This window comes from Oncorhynchus mykiss, chromosome 12 (assembly GCF_057628025.1).
Source record: "Oncorhynchus mykiss isolate SJ-2025 chromosome 12, ASM5762802v1, whole genome shotgun sequence".
In the NCBI taxonomy this organism is placed as follows: Eukaryota; Metazoa; Chordata; class Actinopteri; order Salmoniformes; family Salmonidae; genus Oncorhynchus; species Oncorhynchus mykiss.
In genome coordinates, this window is record NC_143033.1 from 5,177,066 (window position 1) to 5,194,726 (window position 17,661).

General features: G+C 42.3%; 1 protein-coding gene across 1 annotated transcript in view; it reads right to left on the reverse strand.

Moving 5' to 3' along the window:
* The window catches only part of trabd2a (TraB domain containing 2A), a 129,478-nt gene extending 113,325 nt beyond the window's left edge, over positions 1 to 16,153 (reverse strand). Inside the window, exons 1-2 of the mRNA XM_036936776.2 lie at positions 14,785 to 16,153; positions 13,402 to 13,962 (exon numbers count right to left, since the gene is read on the reverse strand). Coding sequence (XP_036792671.2) covers positions 13,402 to 13,962; positions 14,785 to 14,892 — 669 coding nt within the window. The 5' untranslated portion in view covers positions 14,893 to 16,153. The remainder of the gene's footprint in view (positions 1 to 13,401; positions 13,963 to 14,784) is intronic.
* Between the last annotated feature and the right edge of the window lie 1,508 nt (positions 16,154 to 17,661).

Consider the following 17,661-nt stretch of genomic DNA (forward strand, 5'->3'; position numbering starts at 1 on the left):
GTAATTTATCACAAGACATCTAGTGGTCCCTTTGGATACTTCAGATTATATGTATTTATTTTATTTAACCTTTATTTAACTAGGCAAGTTATTTAACTAGGCAATTAAACTAGGGAATTTATTTAACTAGGCAAGTAAACTAGGCAATTTATTTAACTAGGCAAGTAAACTAGGCAATTTATTTAACTAGGCAAGTAAACTAGGCAAGTTATTTAACTAGGCAAGTAAACGAGGCAAGTTATTTAACTAGGCAAGTAAACTAGGCAAGTTATTTAACTAGGCAAGTAAACTAGGTAAGTTATTTAACAAGGCAAGTTATTTAACTAGGCAAGTAAACTAGGTAAGTTATTTAACAAGGCAAGTTATTTAACTAGGCAAGTAAACTAGGCAAGTTATTTAACTAGGCAAGTAAACTAGGCAAGTTATTTAACTAGGCAAGTAAACTAGGCAAGTTATTTAACTAGGCAAGTAAACTAGGTAAGTTATTTAACAAGGCAAGTTATTTAACTAGGCAAGTTAACTTTTTATGGCTGCAGGGGCAGTATTGAGAAGCTTGGATGAAAGGTGCCCATATCAAACGGCCTGCTCCTCAGTCATAGTTGCTAATATTTGCATATTATTAGTAGTATTGGATAGAAAACACTCTTGACGTTTCTAAAACTGTTTGAATGATGTCTGTGAGTATAACAGAACTCATATTGGCAGGCAAAATCCTGAGTTGAAACCAAAACAGGAAGTCAGAAATCTGAGCTTATACGTATTCACCAGAGTCCCCAATGAAATCGCCTTGAGATATGAATGATGTTGCATTTTATGATCACACGTTTTCCTCATGCGTTCCATTGCTCACGAAGACAAGAATACTCCGGTTGGAACTTTATTGAAGCTATATGTTAAAAACATCCTAATGATTGATTCTGTAGTTAGTTTGAAATGTTTCTTCGACCGGTAATATCACTTTTTGAAGTTTTTGTCTGATATAACGCTGACCAGAATTAGCGTTTGGATATGTATACCAAACGCGCTAACAAAAGAAGGTATTTGGACAAACAAAACAAACATTTATTGTGGACCTGGGATTCCTGGAGTGCTTTCTGATGTAGATCATCAAAGGTAAGGAAATATTTGTCATGTAATTTCTTGTTTATGTTGATGCCATCTTTGCGGCTGTGGTGTTTTTACTTTTGAGCGCCGTCTCAGATTATAGCGTGCGTTTCTTTTTCCGTAAAGTTTTTTTGAAATCTGACACAGATGTTGCATTAAGGAGAGGTATATCTATAATTCCATATTTATAACTCGTATTATCATCTATATTTATGATGAGTATGTCTGTTGAATGATGTGGCTATGCAAAATCACTTGATGTTTTTGGAACTAGTGAATCTAACGCGCCAATGTAAACTCAGATTTTTTTTATATAAATATTTACTTTATCAAACAAAACATGCATGTATTGTGTAACATGAAGTCCTATGAGTGTCATCTGATGAAGATAATTAAAAGTTAGTGATTAATTTGATCTTTATTTCTGGTTTTTGTGAATTTTGCTGGAAAATAAGCACAGCCATTTTCCAGCAAAATTCACAAAAACCAGAAATAAAGATCAAATTAATCACTAACTTTTAATTATCTTCATCAGATGACACTCATAGGACTTCATGTTACACAATCCATGCATGTTTTGTTTGATAAAGTAAATATTTATATAAAAAAAATCTGAGTTTACATTGGCGGAGACCTAACATAATCGTTTGTAGTGCTTTCGCTGAAAAGCCTATTTGAAATCGGACACTTTGGTGGGATTAACAATGAGAATAGCTTTAAAATGATATAAAACCCATGTAGTTTTTTAGGAATTGTAATTATGAGATTTCTGTGGTTTCAATGTTGGCGCCCTCTATTTTCACTGGTAGTTGTCATATCGATCCCGTTAGCGGGATTGCGGCCATAGCAGGTTAATCATTTGAAAATGATGAAGGGAATTAGAGATTAAATTACGTTGAGTTCCAATGATCTGAATATACATCTTGAACTGTTGTCCAGACACTTTACCCCTACCAGTTACTATATGTACATCCTGTTGTCCAGACACTTTACCCTACCAGTTACTATATGTACATCCTGTTGTATAGTCACTTTACCCTACCAGTTACTATATGCACATCCTGTTGTCCAGACACTTTACCCATGTTATTACCTGGTACTTCCTGTATATAGCCATGTTATTACCTGGTACTTCCTGTATATAGCCATGTTATTACCTGGTACTCCCTGTATATAGCCATGTTATTACTTGGTACTTCCTGTATATAGCCATGTTATTACCTGGTAATTCCTGTATATAGCCATGTTATTACCTGGTACTCCCTGTATATAGCCATGTTATTACCTGGTAATTCCTGTATATAGTCATGTTATTACCTCCCTGTATATAACCATGTTATTACCTGGTACTTCCTGTATATAGCCATGTTATTACCTGGTACTCCCTGTATATAGCCATGTTATTACTTGGTACTTCCTGTATATAGCCATGTTATTACCTGGTAATTCCTGTATATAGCCATGTTATTACCTGTTACTCCCTGTATATAGCCATGTTATTACCTGGTACTCCCTATATATAGCCATGTTATTACCTCCCTGTATATAACCATGTTATTACCTGGTACTTCCTGTATATAACCATGTTATTACCTGGTACTTCCTGTATATAACCATGTTATTACCTGGTACTTCCTGTATATAGCCATGTTATTACCTGGTAATTCCTGTATATAGCCATGTTATTACCTGTTACTCCCTGTATATAGCCATGTTATTACCTGGTACTCCCTATATATAGCCATGTTATTACCTCCCTGTATATAACCATGTTATTACCTGGTTCTCCCTGTATATAACCATGTTATTACCTGGTACTCCCTGTATATAGCCATGTTATTACCTGGTACTTCCTGTATATAGCCATGCTATTACCTGGTTCTCCCTGTATATAACCATGTTATTACCTGGTAATTCCTGTATATAGCTGTTATTGTTATTCGTTATTCACTGTGTTCACTGTGTATTAATTCCTTCTGTCGGTATCTCAATTTAATTATTTTATTATATTTGTCTTTATCTCTGCATTGTTGGGAAAACAACCCGTCAGTAAGCATTTCACTGTTAGTCTACACCTGTTGTTTACCAAGCATACCAGTTGACTTTGCACGCCCAATTTTTCAGTTTTTGATTTGTTAAAAAAGTTTGAAATATCCAATAAATGTCGTTCCACTTCATGATTGTGTCCCACTTGTTGTTGATTCTTCACAAAAAAATACAGTTTTATATCTTTATGTTTGAAGCCTGAAATGTGGCAAAAGGTCGCAAAGTTCAAGGGGGCCGAATACTTTCGCAAGGCACTGTAGGTGACTTCATGAATTATGAGGTTTGTCAAAGCAAGAATCTGATCCAAAATTGAATATCCAGCTAGTTAGTGACGGCTATGTGAGCTCATTACAGTATCACAAACACTATGTCCTGGGATTTCCTATTCCCTTCTATGTCAGTGTTCACCAACCGGTCGATCGTGAAGGCATTTCTAGGCAATCGCCAAATATTTCTGTAAAAAACCCAATGATAAAGGTGAAGTTTTCCCATTTTGAACCATTTCATGTGTCTGCAGGTTCAAACCCGGTGGACCCAGAGAGCAAATCAAGTGTACTATAGGTTTACCGCTGGCCAATCAGATGGCTCAGATTACCGTGTCTGCAGTAAAGTAGCAACATAAAGGAAAGCTACAGCAAAGTTGAGACTGTGAGATTTAAACCCACGACTAGAAAGAGACTGTCAACCAATACAACAATGAGATGCTGTGAGATTTAAACCCACGACTAGAGAGAGACTGTCAACCAATACAACAATGAGATGCTGTGAGATTTAAACCCACGACTAGAGAGAGACTGTCAACCAATACAACAATGAGATGCTGTGAGATTTAAACCCACGACTAGAGAGAGACTGTCAACCAATACAACAATGAGATGCTGTGAGATTTAAACCCACGACTAGAGAGAGACTGTCAACCAATACAACAATGAGATGCTGTGAGATTTTAAACCCACGACTAGAAAGAGACTGTCAACCAATACAACAATGAGATGCTGTGAGATTTAAACCCACGACTAGAGAGAGACTGTCAACCAATACAACAATGAGATGCTGTGAGATTTAAACCCACGACTAGAAAGAGACTGTCAACCAACATACAGCTGGCTGGTTATACGCTGTACCGGCAGGATAGAACAGCGGTGTCTAATAAGACCAGAGGTGGCGGACTATGTATTTTTGTAAATAACAGCTGGTGCGGATATCTAATGAAGTCTCGCGCTATTGCTCGCCTGAGGTAGAGTATCTCATGATAAGCTGTAGACAACTCTCTAGGTAGATAGTGTGTTCATTTGTATTTTTTGTAGCTGTTTTACATACCACCGCAGTCAGCAGCTGACACTAAGACAGCAATGAATGAGCTGTATTCCGCCATAAGCAAACAAAAAAACGCTCACCCAGAGGCGGCGCTCCTAGTAGCCGGAGACTTTAATACAGGGAAACTTAAATCTGTTCTACCAAATTTCTATCAGCATGTTAAATGTGCAACCAGAAAAAACTCTGGACCACCTTTACTCCACACACAGACACATGTACAAAGCTCTCCCTCGCCCTCCATTTGGAAAATAATTACATCCTCCTGATTCCTGCTTACAAACAAAAATTAAAGCAGGAAGTACCAGTGACTAGATCAATAAAAAAGTGGTCAGATGAAGCAGATGCTAAACTACAGGACTGTTCTGCTATCACAGACTGGAATATGTTCCGGGATTCCTCCGATGGCATTGAGGAGTACACCACATCCGTCAATGGCTTCATCAATAAGTGCATCGATGACGTCGTCCCCACAGTGACTGTGCGTACATACCCCAACCAGAAGCCATGGATTAAGGGCAACATCCGCACTGAGCTAAAGGCTAGAGCTGCCACTTTCAAGGAGAGGGAATCTAACCCAGAATCTTATAAGAAATCCTGCTATGCCCTATGACGAATCATCAAACAGGAAAAGCGTCAATACAGGTGTCACGCCCTGACCTTAGAAATCCTTATTATTCTCTATGTTTGGTTAGGTCAGGGTGTGACTAGGGTGGGAAATTCTATGTCTTCTGTTTCTTTGTTTTTGGCCGAGTGTGGTTCTCAATCAGAGGCAGCTGTCTATTGTTGTCTCTGATTGGGGATCATACTTAGGCAGCCCTTTTCCCACCATTCGGTTGTGGGATCTTGTTTTCTATTTAGTGTCTTAGCCTGACAGAACTGTGCGCTTTCGTTTTCGCTTTCGTTATTATTTTTTTTGTGTTTTTGAATAAAAGAATCATGAACACTTTCCACCCTGCACTTTTGGTCCACTCTTCCTACCACCAACGAGAGCCGTAACAGAAGATCCCACCAAAAACGGACCAAGCAGCGTGGCCAGGAGGAGTGGACATGGGAAGACATCCTGAATGGAGAAGGACCCTGGACGCGGGCCGGAGAGTATCGCCGTCCAAAGGAGCAGAGGGAGGCAGCGAGAGAGGAACGGCGACGATACGAGGAGTTAGGTCAACAACAGAAGCCAGAGACGATACGAGGAGTTAGGTCAACAACAGAAGCCAGAGACGATACGAGGAGTTAGGTCAACAACAGAAGCCAGAGACGATACGAGGAGTTAGGTCAACAACAGAAGCCAGAGACGATACGAGGAGTTAGGTCAACAACAGAAGCCAGAGACGATACGAGGAGTTAGGTCAACAACAGAAGCCAGAGACGATACGAGGAGTTAGGTCAACAACAGAAGCCAATGAGACAGCTCAAAAAAGAAATGTGGGGGGGGGGCACACGGGGAGATTGGCGGAGTCAGGTTTCAGACCTGAGCCAACTCCCCGTGCTTACCGTGGGGAGCGTGTGACCGGTCAGGCACCATGTTATGCGGTGATGAGCACTGTGTCTCCAGTGCACATTCACAGACCGGTGCGCTCTGTGCCAGCTCCTCGCATTTGCCGTGCTAGAGTGGGCATCCAGCCAGAATATAGATATGTTGCTATATTATGCTCTATGTTTGGTTAGGGTGTGACTAGGGTGGGAAATTCTATGTCTTCTATTTCTTTGTTGGCCGGGAATGGTTCTCAATCAGCGGCAGCTGTCTATCGTTGTCTCTGATTGAGAACCATACTTAGGCAGCCCTTTTCCCACCACTCATTAATCTGCCTTTTATAGACCTGCAGCTTTGTACCTACAATTATTTAATGGCATTGCAATTATTACTATTGTTAAAGGGAAAGAAAAACATGGGAGGCGACACAAATCCCCAGAGGATTCTGGACTAGGGCTTCAGCAAAAAAAAAAAACTGTGCATAGGCTTCTGGGTGTTAAGGTAAATTGCCATGTGTAATCCCTTTAGTTCCAAAGGAGTATTAGCAGAAAATCCACAATACTTAACATGATTTCGTAGCAACGGTGTGCTGCGAAGGACACATATAATTGCGGGGTCAAATCTGCTCTGACGGAGACCCAGGATGGAACAATTGTAGTTTTGAGCAAAATGCAGAGGAAAACCATTAAGGTTTAATTTTTTTGTCTTAATAACGGAAGACACGGTGAATAGAAACATATTTGCTCAGCTGTCTCTGTCTTACCACACCTACACAGCAAATTCTCCGCTGTTAAATAAACCCTGAGAGTGTTAAATTTAATTTCATTCGGCCTAATACAGTGGCCTGAAACTCATGATTTTACAGGCCTCATCGGGCCTCCAGGTTCCATTATGTTCACTTACAAAGCACTGTGTAATTCCTATTGGAATCCAGCCAGAGTGGGGATATCTAGCATTTGCCATTTTTATTCACCCACACTCTTGCATTCAGATTGAGTGCCGGGTTGGGAAGACCGAAAGTATAAGACTACCTCAAACATCCAAACTGGAACAACCATCTCAGTAATGGGTGCAATAAATCCAAGTAATAGATTGGATTTGTTTAGAGAAATGTTATTTATATTTGAGCAGCATTAGGTTAATTCATCGATCAATGTACATGAAAAAAACAAACATAAATATTGAAACAAACTATTCTAAAAATATAACCTGCAATAGAGCATGCTGGGAAATATGATAATGATGGGTGTGGTTTTTTGTTTAACACTGGTTATTAAAACCAACACCAGGGTTATTTTATAGCAACAAGTGTAAAATTAACACTTAAAGAATCAACACTAGAAATGTTACACTGAAAAATAAACAATAGGTAATTTGCTGTGTACCTTCCTCAGTAGAGCAATAACCATAGAGTTGTATAAGGGCCAACAAGAGAACACACCTAATCCTAAGCCCGGTGATTTTAATACAGGTTAAATGAAATCCGTTTTACCTCATTTTTACCAGTATGCCATCTGTGCAACAACAGGCGACAAAACTCTTGATCACCTTTAATCCACACACAGAAACGCTGACAAGGCCCTCCCTCGTCCTCCCTTTGGCAAATCAGACCATAACTCTATCTTCCTGCTTACAAGCAAAACCTCAAACAGGAAGTACCAGTGATGCGCTCAATACAGAAGTGGTTCGATGACTCTAAGCTACAGGAAAGTTTCGCAAGCACAGACTGGAATATGTTCCTTGATTCGTCCGATAACACTGAGGAGTTGACCAGTCACCAGCTTCATTAATCGACGACGTCGTTCCCACAGTGACCGTACGTACATACCCAACCAGAAGCCATGGATTATAGGCAACATCCGCATTGAGCTGAAGGCTAGAGCTGCCCCTTTCAAGAAGCAGGACACTAATCCATATGCTTATAAGAAATCCTGTTACGGCCTCCAGCAAGCCATAAACTCAGGCAAAGTGTAAAAAAACAGGACTAAGATTGAATCCTACTAAGCCGGCTCTGGTGCTCGACGGATGTGGCAGGGCCTGCAAACTATTACAGATTACAAAGGGAAACCCAGCCGAGAGCTGCCTAGCGACGTGAGCCTATCAGACAAGCAACATGCCTTCTAACCCTAACCCTTTTGGATGACTGTGTGATCTCGCTCTCTGTAGCTGAGGTGAGTAAGACCTTTAAACAGGTTAACATTCACAAGGCCGCTGGGCCGGACGGATTACCAGGACGCATACTCACGAGCATGTGCTGACCAACTGGCTAATGTCTTCACTGACATTTTCAACCTATCCCTGACCTGGTCTGTAATACTAACTTATTTTTCAAGCAGACTACCATAGTCCCCTTGCCCAAGGACGCCAAGGTAACCTGCCTAAATGAATATCGCCACGTAGCACTCACATCTATAGCCGTGAAATGCTTTGAAAAGGCTGGTCATGGCTCACATCAACACCATCATCCTGGATCCAATCCACTTATCATACCGTCCCAACGGATCCACAGATGACATGATCTCTATTGCACTCCACACTGGCCTTCTCCCACCTGGACAAAATTAATACCTATGTGATAATGCTGTTCATTGACTACAGCTCAGCATTCAACACCATGGTCCCTGACTCATTACCAAACTCAGGACCCTGAGACTCCCTTTGCAACTGGATCCTGGACTTCCTGACGGGTCACCCCCAGGCGGTGAGGGTAGGGAACAACACATTAATACCCAAGAAGACTCGAGGCTGTAATCGCTGCCAAAGGTGCTTCAACAAAGTACTGAGTAAAGGGTCTGAATACTTATGGAAATGTAATATTTTAAGTTTTTGCTTTGACATTATGGGGTATTGTGATGTCATTATGGGGTATTGTGATGTCATTATGGGGTATTGTGTGTAGATTGATGAGAGGGGAAAAACAACGTAATACATTTTAGAATATTAACAGAGTTTAGAATAAGGCTGAAGGATGGGACTGGATGTTCTTCAGAGATAGATGGGAGAGGTTGAGGATAGCTGAAGGATGGGACTGGATGGTGTTCAGAGATAGATGGGAGAGGTTGAGGATAGCTGAAGGATGGGACTGGATGGTGTTCAGAGATAGATGGGAGAGGTTGAGGATAGCTGAAGGATGGGACTGGATGGTGTTCAGAGATATATGGGAGGGGTTGAGGAGAGCTGAAGGATGGGACTGGATGGTGTTCAGAGATAGATGGGAGAGGTTAAGGATAGCTGAAGGATGGGACTGGATGGTGTTCAGAGATAGATGGGAGAGGTTGAGGATAGCTGAAGGATGGGACTGGATGGTGTTCAGAGATAGATGGGAGAGGTTGAGGAGAGCTGAAGGATGGGACTGGATGGTGTTCAGAGATAGATGGGAGAGGTTGAGGAGAGCTGAAGGATGGGACTGGATGGTGTTCAGAGATAGATGGGAGGGGTTGAGGAGAGCTGAAGGATGGGACTGGATGGTGTTCAGAGATAGATGGGAGGGGTTGAGGAGAGCTGAAGGATGGGACTGGATGGTGTTCAGAGATAGATGGGAGAGGTTGAGGGGAGCTGAAGGATGGGACTGGATGGTGTTCAGAGACAGATAATGTAGACAAGAAAAATACAATACTTCGTGTGTTATTAGTTAAAGCACTGTGTTTGTCTGTTGTTGTGACTTAGATGAAGATCAGATCCAATCTGATGACAATTGTATGCAGAAATCCAGGTAATTCCAAATACGTTTTATTGCCACTGTGTATATATATATATATATATATATATATATATATATATATATATATATATATATATATATATATATATATATATATATATTTTTTTTTAATATATGGGGGATTGGAAATGAGGCAGATAATTACAATGATGGAAGCCACAATATACACTGCTCAAAAAAATAAAGGGAACACTTAAACAACACAATGTAACTCCAAGTCAATCACACTTCTGTGAAATCAAACTGTCCACTTAGGAAGCAACACTGATTGATAATAAATGTCACATGCTGTTGTGCAAATGGAATAGACAACAGGTGGAAATTATAGGCAATTAGCAAGACACCCCCAATAAAGGAGTGGTTCTGCAGGTGGTGACCACAGACCACTTCTCAGTTCCTATGCTTCCTGGCTGATGTTTTGGTCACTTTTGAATGCTGGCAGTGCTTTCACTCTAGTGGTAGCATGAGACGGAGTCTACAACCCACACAAGTGGCTCAGGTAGTGCAGCTCATCCAGAATGGCACATCAATGCGAGCTTTGGCAAGAAGGTTTGCTGTGTCTGTCAGCGTAGTGTCCAGAGCATGGAGGCGCTACCAGGAGACAGGCCAGTATATCAGGAGATGCGGAGGAGGCCGTAGGAGGGCAACAACCCAGCAGCAGGACCACTACCTCCGCCTTTGTGCAAAGAGGAGCAGGAGGAGCACTGCCAGAGCCCTGCAAAATGACCTCCAGCAGGCCACAAATGTGCATGTGTCTGCTCAAACGGTCAGAAACAGACTCCATGAGGGTGGTATGAGAGCCCGACGTCCACAGGTGGGGGTTGAGCTTACAGCCCAACACCGTGCAGGACGTTTGGCATTTTCAAAAGAGAACACCAAAATTGGCAAATTTGCCACTGGCGCCCTGTGCTCTTCACAAATGAAAGCAGGTTCACACTGAGCACATGACAGACGTGACAGAGTCTGGAGACGCCGTGGAGAACGTTCTGCTGCCTGCAACATCCTCCAGCATGACCGGTTTGGAGGTGGGTCAGTCGTAGTGTGGGGTGGCATTTCTTTGCGGGGCCGCATAGCCCTCCATGTGCTCGCCAGAGGTAGCCTGACTGCCATTAGGTACCGAGATGAGATCCTCAGACCCCTTGTGAGGCCATATGCTGGTGCGGTTGGCCCTGGGTTCCTCCTAATGCAAGACAATGCTAGACCTCATGTGGCTGGAGTGTGTCAGCAGTTCCTACAAGATTAAGGCATTGATGCTATGGACTGGCCCGCCGGTTCCCCAGACCTGAATCCAATTGAGCACATCTGGGACATCATGTCTCGCTCCATCCACCAACGCCACGTTGCACCACAGACTGTCCAGGAGTTGGCGGATGCTTTAGTCCAGGTCTGGGAGGAGATCCCTCAGGAGACCATCCGCCACCTCATCAGGAGCATGCCCAGGCATTGTAGGGAGGTCATACAGGCACGTGGAGGCCACACACCCTACTGAGCCTCATTTTGACTTGTTTTAAGGACATTACATCAAAGTTGGATCAGCCTGTAGTGTAGTTTTCCACTTTAATTTTGAGTGTCACTCCAAATGCAGACCTCCATGGGTTGATAAATTGGATTTCCATTGAGAATTTTTGTGTGATTTTGTTGTCAGCACATTCAACTATGTAAAGAAAAAATTATTTAATAAGAATATTTCATTCATTCAGATCTAGGATGTGTTATTTTAGTGTTCCCTTTATTTTTTTGAGCAGTGTATATGCAATATTAAAGCTGATCCACCCCCTAAAATAATACTAATAACAAAGTATTGACTCATAGAATTTTCATAAGTATTAACACTCCTATTTCTGTATTCCATTTTCAAGAAATGCGGAAAAATGTCTAAAAACATGTTTTCACTTTTTCATTATGGGGTATTGTGATGTCATTATGGGTATTGTGATGTCATTATGGGGTATTGTGATGTTATTATGGAGTATTGTGATGTTATTATAGGGTATTGTGATGTTATTATGGGGTATTGTGATGTCATTATGGGGTATTGTGATGTCATTATAGGGTATTGTGATGTCATTATGGGGTATTGTGATGTTATTATGGGGTATTGTGATGTTATTATGGGGTATTGTGATGTTATTATGGGGTATTGTGATGTCATTATGGGGTATTGTGATGTCATTATGGGGTATTGTGATGTCATTATGGGGTATTGGTATGTTATTATGGGGTATTGTGATGTTATTATGGAGTATTGTGATGTTTTATGGGGTATTGTGACGTCATTATGGGGTATTGTGATGTCATTATGGGGTATTGTGATGTCATTATAGGGTATTGTGATGTCATTATAGGGTATTGTGATGTTTTAATAGGGTATTGTGATGTCATTATAGGGTATTGTGATGTCATTATAGGGTATTGTGATGTCATTATAGGGTATTGTGATGTCATGATGGGGTATTGTGATGTCATTATGGGGTATTGTGATGTCATGATGGGGTATTGTGATGCCATTATGGGGTATTGTGATGTCATGATGGGGTATTGTGATGTCATGATGGGGTATTGTGACGCCATTATGGGGTATTGTGATGTCATGATGGGGTATTGTGATGTCATGATGGGGTATTGTGATGCCATTATGGGGTATTGTGATGTCATGATGGGGTATTGTGATGTCATGATGGGGTATTGTGATGCCATTATGGGGTATTGTGATGTCATGATGGGGTATTGTGATGTCATGATGGGGTATTGTGATGCCATTATGGGGTATTGTGATGTCATGATGGGGTATTGTGATGTCATGATGGGGTATTGTGATGTCATTATAGGGTATTGTGATGTCATTATGGGGTATTGTGTGTAGATGGTTGAGAAAAAAATCTATTTAAACCATTTAATCAACAAAATGTGGTATAAGTCAAGTTGTATGAATACTTTCTGATGGCACCGTAGCTACCTAAATTACCTGGTACCCCTGCACATCGACTCGGTACTAGTAGTCCCTGTATATAGCCACGTTATTACCTGGTACCCCTGCACATCGACTCGGTACTAGTAGTCCCTGTATATAGCCACGTTATTACCTGGTACCCCTGCACATCGACTCGGTACTAGTAGTCCCTGTATATAGCCACGTTATTACCTGGTACCCCTGCACATCGACTCGGTACTGGTAGTCCCTGTATATAGCCACGTTATTACCTGGTACCCCTGCACATCGACTCGGTACTGGTAGTCCCGGTATATAGCCACGTTATTACCTGGTACCCCTGCACATCGACTCGGTACTGGTAGTCCCTGTATATAGCCACGTTATGACCTGGTACCCCTCACATCGACTCGGTACTGGTAGTCCCTGTATATAGCCACGTTATTACCTGGTACCCCTCACATCGACTCGGTACTGGTAGTCCCTGTATCTAGCCACGTTATTACCTGGTACCCCTGCACATCGACTCGGTACTGGTATATAGGGAATAGGGTTCCATAGGGCTCTGGTCTAAAGTAGTGCACTATATAGGGAATATGGTTCCATAGAGCTCTGGTCTAAAGTAGTGCACTATATAGGGAATAGGGTTCCATAGAGCTCTGGTCTAAAGTAGTGCACTATATAGGCAATAGGGTTCCATAGGGCTCTGGTCTAAAGTAGTGCACTATATAGGGAATATGGTTCCATAGGGCTCTGGTCTAAAGTAGTGCACTATGTAGAAAATAGGCCGGGTGCCATTTGCGATGGACTCACCTGAGAGAAGTTGAGACCGTTGAGCGGGTGACACTGCTCCTCCACCTTCTCCACAGCTCCTGTTCTCTTCCTCATCCTCTCTGCCTCCTGGGCCAGGTACAGATCCAACACCGGGACCCCCCTCGTCTTAATGTCCGCCTCCGTCAACGAGTTCACCATCAACATCACCCACACAGGCCTCTTCCTCTCCCAGTTCCCCGCTATCGCATTAAACAGGTAGTCAGCGTAGAGGCCTTTACCCCTCTGGTCAGGAGTCATCCAGAACGGCATCATGAGCTTGACATACTCCAAGTGCCTCTTGAGGCGTCCGTAGATGTCTCTGGGTAGAACGTCCTGTAGGGTTCCCCCCTGGGGGAGGAGCTGGCAGCTGGTCAGGGCTGAGATGGTGTAGGGGTCAGTCAGGTCCAGCTCCAAGTAAACCATGTTACTCTCCTGGAAAGCCTTCTTGGAGTTCTCTGGGATAAAGTCCCAGACGCGCGTGTAAGGGACGTGGATCGTGCCGTAGAAGTAGGACGGAGGGTTACGTTTGATGGTCCACAGGAAAGAGTTCAGATCACTTTGCTGCCGATGCGGAAAAGAGGAAAGAAGAAGACATGAGTGAATTTGTAGTATTATTGCCAGGCTATAAAATCAAATTCATGATTTTTGGTCAACCCAAAACCTTATGTCCTTAATATGCATGTGTGTGTGTGTGTGTGTGTGTGTGTGTGTGTGTGTGTGTGTGTGTGCGTGCTTGCCTGCCTGTCTGCCTCTGTCTGTCTGTCTGTCTGTCTGTCTGTCTGTCTGTCTGTGTGATGTCATTCACAAAATATGTCACTAAAGTTAAACAAAGACATGGACAAACAAACTATTTTAATAGCTGGCTGGTCTAAAAACAGACTTGCAATAAACAAAAACGACTACTAGTTTTCATCCACTGCAAATAGACAGTGTGAACATGGAGCTATTTAAATTGACCGAGACTTTTGATTCTACGCGCGATAGGCCATTTGATGCTCGGTAATGGACTGATAATGTCTTATCAGCAGAACACTTCACAGCGCACTAGACTCACACAATAAACATCCGAAATTCTCTTAGAGGATGGAGAAACTTTACAGGAAAACACCTAGACCTACTCTTTTGAGGTTCACACCTATTTGTGGATTAGGCTACACTCGCGGATGAAGGAAGTAGCCTAGAACAACACATTTTGTAAATGAAAAGTGAAGAAATAATAATTTAGGCTAACATATGTATAGGCTAAAACTAAACAGTGGACATTCAGATACTCAAATCCCAGTGCCATTGGAAATTTTAAAAATGATGAAAAAAGCCTAATTTACTTAGATGTTGGCTAAGTCATGAATTATATTCAATTGGACGTGATATTAGCGGACTTACTTTCCTTTTTAGCTCGCAGTTAGAGGACTCCCGGAGGCTCCATTGGTCGGCTCCTTTCACCAGCAGTATTAGGAACGCTTGAATAAATGTGACCCAAGAGACCAGCATCGTAACTCCCAACGTGCACGCTATTTTTACAACGTGTCGCAAGATGAAGCTTACCCAACAACAATTCTTTCCTGGGGAAAATTACTTTCAATTATTTTCCGAATTTCAGTTCCATTGAAATAATAAATCAAACACGCCGACATATAGCCTATCTACCTTTCTGCCGCAGGAAGAACTCATGTTTGAGTGAAATTGCATTCAATACTTTGAGTGATGTTTTTTTCCCACTTGTGTGAAAGCATTGACGTTATTTTGTGTCTATGTCTTCATGCTGTTGTCTTGAATCTGACACTTTCCCTCTCCCTCATATTTGATAATAAGGTGCCATGCATGGCCCTTGATGGAAGCTTACAACTTGCTCCGCGATAGTAGGCTAGGCTACAATCCTCAATGAGATGAAATCAAATCTAACTTTCCAGTCTTTGATAGGCCACACTTAGAACCGAGCAGATTGTGCACAGTCAGTAAATTAGTATCCAAAGTGCACGCAAGCAACAGGTTCTAAACTAAACTTCGTGCGTCCCCAGGTTCCCGGAATGAGCGGTGGAATTCCTCGCCGCGATGTTGTTACTACTCCGCTGTTATCTACTTCCAAACACAGGCCCGCAGAAAGAAATGATTTCACCGGTGCTGTTCGGAATTCGAACGTAGCAACACTTTCTCCTGAATTGGCTGTCCAATTCCAAGCGCCATCAACCGTTCCCAAATCCTCGAAGAAACGTTCTCTATCGTGTCCTCCTTGTTTCCATAACTCCAGACTCCCCTCATTTCTCTCACAGTGTTGCTGGAGTGTGTAAGCATCTCTATGTTAGGCTCATGCATGGGGCACTACCTACCCCCCTGCCCCCACCCTCTCTCTCCACTCCTCCACCCCTCCCCACTGTGCAATAATCTGATTTAACATCTAAACCCCCCTTCGCGGTTCGTGGAGTGAGTAGGACACTCATTCACTGCAAAAGTAGAATCCGACTATGGTCTGATATGCTCCTCAGGACTTTATCAGGAGTCGACAAGATTCGGCTTTTCCAGTGCCCTCACAGCGGCAGGAGTGAGAGTGGTTGAGCCCTCACAGCGGCAGGAGTGAGAGTGGTTGAGCCCTCACAGCGGCAGGAGTGAGAGTGGTTGAGCCCTCACAGCGGCAGGAGTGAGAGTGGTTGAGCCCTCACAGCGGCAGGAGTGAGAGTGGTTGAGCCCTCACTGCGGCAGGAGTGAGAGTGGTTGAGCCCTCACAGCGGCAGGAGTGAGAGTGGTTGAGCCCTCACTGCAGCAGGAGTGAGAGTAGTTGAGCCCTCACAGTGGCAGGGGTGAGAGCGGTTGAGCCCTCACTGCGGCAGGAGTGAGAGTGGTTGAGCCCTCAGTGGCAGGTGTGAGAGTGGTTGAGCCCTCACTGCGGCAGGAGTGAGAGTGGTTGAGCCCTCAGCGGCAGGAGTGAGAGTGGTTGAGCCCTCACAGTGGCAGGGGTGAGAGCGGTAGACTACCAATTAATGAACACTAAGAATAGGGCAAGCAAACAAAACAAACTTTATTAAGTCAAAATGTTTAAATATGAACCAATAAGAAAAATACCACAACTTTTATAATAGCAAATTGTATTACTAGTAGATTACTATTTAAGGTAGACAGATAACCTGTTGTGAAAACATTTTGAAATATCACACGCTTTTTCATTCTAATGGTAAGTCCCTGATTGTCCTTTATTGAGTGGGCATGTAAGGATAATGGGCTGTGTTGACTATTAGCGGAGGAGCCATTGAGGAGGGCAGACGGGTGTTGGATTTCCTGTAGTTCCATAATGTCCTACAAACCAACAGCTATTACCATTAGAATACACCCGCCAAGGTTGGGGTCTCATTCATTCTTCCTGCCCTTAAACGCAACGCTCAGTTAATAGCCTACGTGTTGATAAGGGCTAAAGTAAAGAGACATACGTCTGTTAAAATGTTAATGAAAATATTGAGTAAAGACGAAGACAGTTGGTTTGTTGGCAAATAAATCTGACACAACACACAATGGAATCGATAGTTCTATAAATTGTTGTGTTGTCTGGCAATACTAGGCAATAGACAGGACAATGGGCTTTAGTGTGCAGGTCTACTCAATGGTAATGTATTTGGACATTTTTCATTGATTTAAACAAGCTTATTTGAATGTGTATAAAACTATAGAAATATACGTTATTTTAGTGATGGCAAAAAAAAAGTACTATTTTTTTTAAACGCCATTTCCCATCCACTCAACTACTAAAGGGAGGCTTGGGGTGAATCCCGTTTAAATTCCAATCTATTAAGGAAGTGCACTGAAATTCCAATTACCTTCAACATTTTTCAATTAGGAATTTGGTTTACTTCATGAATTGACTGGAATTTAAATGGAATTGATCCCAACCCTGCCTGAAGGTCCAAATGAGTGATTATAATAGCTACTTCTCCCTGACCATTACCCATAGAACCTGTAGGAGCACCCTCTAGTGGTTGAAAACAGTCTCTGAAAGAGATTCCTTTTCTTCCCAAATGATTCTTACACCTGGAAATATGTCCTAAAGTTAACCTTGTTTTGTGATAAAGTAGATTGGTAGAGTATGATTTTTTTTTTAAAGTCAAGACAGTTTTGCCTAGTTATGTCATATGTCAACAAAGCCTTGATATCTGTCATTGATTGGCTTCTTAACAGCTTCCACCCCCAAGCCATAAGACTCCTGAACAGCTAATCAAATGGCTACCCAGACTCATCTTTTACGCTGCTGCTACTCACTGTTTATAATCTATGCAT